This window comes from Meles meles, chromosome 8 (assembly GCF_922984935.1).
Source record: "Meles meles chromosome 8, mMelMel3.1 paternal haplotype, whole genome shotgun sequence".
NCBI classification, from domain to species: domain Eukaryota; kingdom Metazoa; phylum Chordata; class Mammalia; order Carnivora; family Mustelidae; genus Meles; species Meles meles.
The window spans coordinates 16,348,173-16,355,651 of NC_060073.1; the positions used below are offsets into that span (position 1 = coordinate 16,348,173).

Here is a 7,479-nt window from a genome sequence, read left to right on the forward strand (position 1 = left end):
TAGACAATGCAGTGTTAAGCCTTCAGCCTAAGAGGGAGAAGCCACTTCAATGGGCAAAGAAGATTCATCTCTGTTCCCTTATCCTCCCAGTAATCCAAGGAAGAATCTACTTTTCATCCATGACATCTCTCTTAAATCTTCATCCCATGTCAAGTTCTTCTGTTTAGACTCTTAAATACTTCTTAAAATCTTCTTTCTCTCTGTGTTAGTTTGTGTTACCTATGTGTAGACTCTGAGTTTTTCATACAAGTGAATTTAAGTACAAGGGTTTAGGGAAGTTGACTACAGTTCCAGAAGAAGATTATGGTCCCAACAAGTCCTTGGCTTCCACCTGTAGCCATAAAATCCCTGGGAAATATATTTTAGTACAGGACCAGTTCCACCTTGAGGCAAAGTGTCCACCTTGTTGTTCATTGGTTTCCACTGGGGCCTGGAATGGTGGGCAAAGCATACCATTTTGTTCTGGAGCAAATCCACAGAGAAGGTGGGGTACTGAGCTCTGAGTTGTTTATAGCCCAGACACACAGCATCTGGGGCATTACAGGATTGAAGGGAAATGAGCTAGACACAGCAGGCATCACCACACTCTGCATTCCCTCCAGCATCACCGTACTTCAGAACTCCATGTTTCATACTCAAGTTGTTTCAGGAACCTTTTGATGTCACTTTTGTTCCCTTCAATCCATTTCACACACTAATGACCCATACAGTTATGAAGACAAACACAAATCAAACTCTATCACTTGCTGGTTCGAAGGCCACACTGCTTTCATGAGGTTTCATGAATACTGATTTTCACACCTTGGCCCTGTTAGGTATTTTCTCTTGTAAGAATGCTTCTACTCCAACTTATGTGTACCTATTCACACCTCTGACTTGATTTCGAGTTTCCAGTTCCATTCTGTGTGCCCTTTCATCTTGGAACATTGCCTGAATCGCTGGGTCTTTTCTGTGTGTCCCTCAAACATGCCTTCATAGCCCCTGTGCTGCCACTACCTTACCATTTATCACACTGCACTGTCATTTTCTGCTCCCCTCTGGGAGTCTCTCTGTGGATATGAAGTCTGGGAAGGCAAGACCCATGTTCCTCTCTACTTACCATCATAAGCCCAGCAGCAATCGATGTGTCTGATATGTTCTTTTGGCTCAAGAAACTTCCGTTCGTTAATTAGTGAGGGATAGAAGGAATAAGTGGAATATATTTTTGCTGCCGTAGTCTTGTGTGTAGATGGAGCCACATAGTTTTAACAATACATTCTCATAATGAAATGTTACCAAAATTAAGCTAATTGAAAGAGAAAAATAACACAGCTCCCAATCACATGATCAATCTTTCTGAGGGCAGGAAAAGTATCCAAATAAGCTATTGGCTCCTTCATTGAGAATCTATTTCAATTTGTTTCTCATCACACAGTTTAAGCAGAAATTACGACAAATTGTGTTTTCTCAAAGAGATCTAGCTTGAAGTCTCAGTCTGAATCAGATAAATAGGAGAAAATTCCCTCAACCCAGTAATTTTTTCCCTGTACATTTTATTGACTTTATTCATCTCCCTTTATACTTTAATTTTTATTCCACATTTGTTATGCACCAGACATTGTTGTCCACATAGAAATTATTTTTTCATTAGCAGGCAAGAACATTATGAGATAAATGTATATTTTAAAATAAAAACTCTGGGGCGCCTGGGTGGCTCAGTGGGTTAAGCCGCTGCCTTCGGCTCAGGTCATGATCTCAGGGTCCTGGGATCGAGTCCCGCATCGGGCTCTCTGCTCAGCAGCGAGTCTGCTTCCCTCTCTCTCTCTGCCTGCCTCTCTGTCTACTTGTGATCTCTGTCTGTCAGATAAATAAATAAAATCTTTAAAAAAAAAAAATAAAAAAAAATAAAAATAAAAACTCTGGTCTGACTTTAAAATAATCCTTTATTTGAAGCACTGCATTTTCTAATGGCTTATCAGCATAAGATGGGTGATGTGAATAATATGAAATGATTCAGAAGCCTACAAGGAAACTTGGAAACATAGTATAATATTTGTTACCTACGCCTTAAGGGTTTAGTGGGCCATTGTTTTTACATTCCTAATGTAGTTACATACCACAATATTATTGTGGATATATTATTATCAAATATGACAAAAGGAGCAGAGTTTTAATGAAATGTCCACAGAATTTTGTTATAGGTAATGGATTAATATAAATATATATATACACACACACACACGTGTGTGTAATTAAGATATATCACATATAAAATAATATAAAATGTATATGTATGGCATATATAATACATAAATATTATACTATTATATAAAATGTATAATATTTTGAAATCCCTATATCAATAAATGGTAACTATTATAACCATCTTTCTATCATCACTGTCTGGTACTGTATCACAACATTGAAGAGCATGGCCTGAAAAATCTGGTAGATTCTGATCACTGACTTTTCAGTATAGTTATTTTGATACTCACCTTTGTGTTTACTCTGCTTTAAAATGGGAATAATGGCAGTGGCACCCTCTTTGGATTTTTATAGAGATTACAGTTCAATTCCAAATTCTTTTTTCTTTTTTTCTTTCTTTTTCCCCAAAATATTTTTAATTGTTCAATTAGGATGAAAGCCTATAAATCTATATACATGAATGAAGCTAGTAAAACTAAAATTTAATTTGGTAGAAATGTCCACATATGCAAGGAATGATCTTGAGTTAAGATTATTTTTCCTTTTCTTGCACCATTTCTTCTCTTCTCAATGCAAAATGTATGATTCATAGCAGTCATTTTTTTCTTCTTTTCTTCATAGGTGTTCTTTGCTGAGATCATTCAAAATGTCTTTTTGACTTTCCTTGAGTTGCATCAAATGGAGAACTCAAAGCAGATTTAATGTGTCACCTAAAATAATTTTCTTACTACACAATTTCCTAATAGCACTTTTCATCTGGTCATTTAACATGGTGTAGATTAAAGGATTTAACATGGGCATCATTGTAGTATAGAGCAATGCTACTGTCTTATCAATAGACAACATAGCTTTGCGTCTCTTGTAGACAAATGTGCAGGGCACAATAATAGGATGACCACTGTCATGTAGGAGACAGAGGGAGGGAGCTTTGTGCCTCACCTCCAAGTTGTAGTTCTTTAGGGAGGGCCGAAGGACCACATAGGAGTCCATCAAGAGGAGAAATTTTAACAGACAGATGAAATGATTCTTGGAAGCCACAAAGAGCTCTTGAGTATGGATATCTGTGCAGGGAAGATTGAGCAAAGGGTTCAGATCATGCATGAAGTGATCTATGATGTTAGGGCCACAGAAGGATAATAAGATGCTAAAAAGAACTGGTATGGTTGCATGTACAAAGCCTCCCACCCATACCTCTCCTGCTAGCAGGCCATAAACCCATCAATTCATGATGGTCATGTAGTGCAATGACTTGCAGATGGCTACATACCTGTCCTATGCCATCACAGTAAACAGGATATCATCAGCACCTCCAAAAAAAAAAAAAAAATACTCTCCAAATATTTGGGTAATACAGGCATTAAATGGAATCATCTTCTTTTCACGGAGTGAATCTGAGATCACTGTAGTGATATTGACAGAAGAAGAGCAGGTGTCAGTGAAAGAGACAGAGGCCAGGAAAAGGGACATGAGGAACCCTGAAATGGTCTGGCAGTGATAGTGACCACAGTGAACACATTACCTACCACAGAGATGATATAGATAACCCGAACTGCAACAAACATGATTTTCTGCATCTTTGGATTTTCTGTGAGGCCCAGCAGAACAAACTCTCTCAGGTTGGTCCTATTCTCCATCATTTCATAGTATGTTTAACTACATTACCTGAAAAAGAAATCCTCTTAATTAATGTAACCTTGACTTTATTAACTTTCTTCACCTTATAAATAACAAATTCATAAATTCTACTGAGCTGTGGATTCTCATGAGCTTTTTGAGGTAGAAAGTAGTTTTGAGTTCTTGAAGAGCGTCAGTGCACACATCATTGTCTGAAATGACGAAGAACCTATCTTGATGTAGTCCTACTGGCTGTTAAGTCTGAAAATTGTGGTCAGAAATAGATGTCAAAGCTATAAATATAGAGCTAGGTACTTTTCCTTTATCCTAGGGGAATGGGGACACATGGAAGGTAATTGCGAGTATTAGTGGAAGGATGATCAGGGATTGGAGGAAGAGAGACTGTTTCATATAACTCTGGTAAGAACTTTGTGTGCCTTGCTGAAGTCAGCATTCAGAGAGGGGATGCAAGCCAGTGACAGAAAGCCCAGTATCACACTATTTCTAACAGTTGCCAAAAAGTGTAACAGGGTGTTTTTTATGAGAATGTAATAAAAGCTCCAGCAACTACTACAAACAAATTGATAATACATGTTGTTAAAGCCAATAACATTATAATAGCTGATAAATATATTTTTAATGATTGTTATGTGCATGACATGGCAGTAACGTGTGGAGTTAGTATTATTTCATTCTTCAAATGAAGAAACCATTACAGAGACTGATGATAATAGTAATAATAATGATCATATCAACTAAAATTTACTAGACATGTGCTAAGTGTTTGCAGAAATGTGGCTATTTAATCCTTACCACAAATCTGTGAGATAATTATCACTATTATTTTATAATTCTTCTACACTGCAGGAGATATATACGTAGAGAAGAATTTAAAGATCCTGCCCAAGATGAAGCAGTTAATAAATGGTAGAGGCAAGGGTAGATCAAATTATACTTGTGAAATTTTCCTGGAAATTTTTAATCCTTTCCCTACATTGTTATGTTATAATACACAATGTTGAACTAGTAACCTTTCGACAAGATCATAATACTTATAATGTCTCTAATGCTATTTCAGACATGTGTACATGAAGCAGTTTCATGAACACACACAGAGACACACAGACACACACACAAAATGGATCACTAAATATTAATAAAACATGGGTGTTGCTCTCATTGATGTGTACTTTTACCTTGGTATCTGATGTGGCTCCATTTTATTTTCCTTCTGAATGTCCTTTCATGCTTGAGTTCCCAGATTTCTGCACAATGTTGAAAATGACTACCACAGCAGTTAAATGTACTGTATTGGTTTGGAAAATCACAAAGACAAGATTGGAATCTTGCTTTTGAACCCACCATTTTTTTTTTTTTTAATCCTGGGCACATTTCTTGGCATGTTATACCCTTGCTTCCACATCTATAAAGTGAGAATGATCATATCTCTATCCCCTAGGTGTTATGAAAGTTGATTGAGGAAATATGCACACATACCCACCACATTATGGGGGCACATAAGAACTTTCACCTAGTTTTGTGACTGTGCATGCAACTAGGAGATTTGAAGAATCCATATTTTGAGTGAAGTATGCATAAATATTTAACCATGCAATCAGCTCATGAAGGAACCTTCAATTTTACTTCTCAAGAAGCCACTGAGGTTCGCTTAATCCATAGCAGTTATCCTCAGGAAGGTCTGACCCTGGTCTTCCTTGCATTAAGTGACTCATGTGTTTTGTCATTTATTAGTCACACTTATGTCATTCTGTGTGTGGAGTGTATTTACCTTTGATTTTCATGCTCCTGATTGTTAAAGGAGGTGTCTCTTGGAAAAAGAAAGCACTTGGTGTCAGAGATCTGGGTCCTAAAAATTATGTAATCTGCATAAACCTCAAAATTTTCATTTGCCAAGTTAGGTTAATAACATTTACCAATATCTATTGAAGAAGTCATGTAAGGATAAAATATTAATATATTTAAGAATTTTGAAACTTAATGATTGCTATGTAGAAAGCACCAATCGTTCAAGATATTTCAGCACAATTAAAAAACTGACCTTAGAGGGGCGGCTGGGTGGCTCAGTGGATTAAAGCCTCTCTGCCTTCAGCTCAGGTCATGATCTCAGGGTCCTGGGATCGAGCCCCGCATCAGGCTCTCTGCTCAACAGGGAGCCTGCTTCCCTTCCTCTCTCTCTGCCTGCCTCTCTGTCTACTTGTGATCTCTGTCTGTCAAATAAATAAATAAAATCTTAAAAAAAAAAACTGACCTTAGAGGTAGTTGTGATATGCCATAGGTTTTTCATGGCATTTTTCACTTCCGCATTCCTCAAGGTGTAGATGAATGGGTTGAGAAAAGGGGTCCCAATAGTATAAAATACGGCCACCATCTTGTCCATGGGGAAAGTGGTTGGGGGGCGTGTGTATATGAATATACATGGACCGAAGAATAAGATTACTACGATGATGTGAGAAGTGCAAGTAGAGAGAGCTTTTCTCCTTCCTTCTGCACTGTGATTTCTCAGGGAATGCAAGATGACAATGTATGAGATCATCAGAATCACAAAACTGCTTGAGCAAATGGCCCCACTGTTAGACACCAACAGTAGGTTGATCCTATAGGTGTCCATGCAAGCAAGTTTCAGCAAGGGTTGCAAATCACAGCAGTAAGGATCAATCAAATTGGGTCCACAGAAAGGCAGTCTCAAGGCCAGGATAATCTGGGATATAGAATGGATAAAAGACCCTATCCATGCAAAAATAATAAGGATGGTGCAGACCTGTCGTCTCATGATGGTTGGGTAATGTAAAGGCTTACAGATGGCCAGATAACGATCAGCGGCCATGAGGATGAGCACAAAGATCTCCATAGAGCCAAATAAATGTAGGGCAAAGACTTGAATCATGCACTCATGGTAGGTTATGAGTTTTTTTGCAGAGAGTGAATCCACAATGAGTCTGGGGGCTGTGGAAGTTGAGAAAAAGGAATCAGCAAGGGACAAATAAAATAGGAAAAAGTACATGGGGCTCCCAAGTGTCCTGCTGGACTTGATGGTCACAATAATCAGCAAATTCCCTACCATGGTTCCCATATAAAAAATGAAGAAGATTACAAATACTATTTTCTGTCTCATGGGATTTTGGGTCAATCCTAACAGAATGAACTCAGTTACACTGTTATTCTGTTGCATTATTTCAGGCAAAGTGGAGAAATGGAAGGTTAGAAATTATCTGTTATGAAATTACTGCTCCATTTGGAGATCAAATCCATATGATCATGGATGTGTCAATGACCAGTGTGTAATCCCTTATCTTCTGTGTTGTTTTCTTCTGAATAAGGTGAAAATCAAAATATTTACTCACAATCTGTTCACCTGAGTGCTTATGGAAACAACGAAACATATCAATAATAAAAGAGAATGTGATTCCTCAGGCATAATCAATATTAATTTAGGGAATTGGTATGAAACGGTATCTTTCTGAAGTGAATGTCTTTCTTCAGTTTACAGAAGGACCTATTAGTACAGGATGTTGCCAAATGGAGAAAACTCATGCATGATTTACATAATGTTCTTTCATACTTTTTGAGCTTTGTAGTTCAGTTCTGAAGTATCTTCTAGTAAGTATTCGGAACATCAAGGAATGATGTAGAAACTTCTGATAGTGTTTTCCGTAATGACAC

General features: G+C 37.6%; 1 protein-coding gene across 1 annotated transcript; it reads right to left on the reverse strand.

The window, feature by feature from the left end:
• Positions 1 to 604: 604 nt before the first annotated feature.
• LOC123948633 (olfactory receptor 4C11-like) lies at positions 605 to 6,988 on the reverse strand. The gene is made up of 2 exons (XM_046015828.1): positions 6,068 to 6,988; positions 605 to 694 (listed from the first exon to the last, which is right to left on the reverse strand). Exons 1-2 carry the CDS (start codon positions 6,986 to 6,988, stop codon positions 605 to 607), a joined length of 1,011 nt encoding a protein of 336 aa, XP_045871784.1.
• Positions 6,989 to 7,479: the final 491 nt, after the last annotated feature.

What these genes read in the sequence shown, in the direction of transcription:
- LOC123948633 (XM_046015828.1), bottom strand. Translation starts at nt 6,988, where the DNA reads ATGCAACAGAATAACAGTGTAACTGAGTTCATTCTGTTAGGATTGACC. An exon ending in ATATCACAACTACCTCTAAG is followed by an intron (nt 695 to 6,067) that starts GTCAGTTTTTTT and finishes ATGGGTCATTAG; the next exon opens with TGTGTGAAATGGATTGAAGG.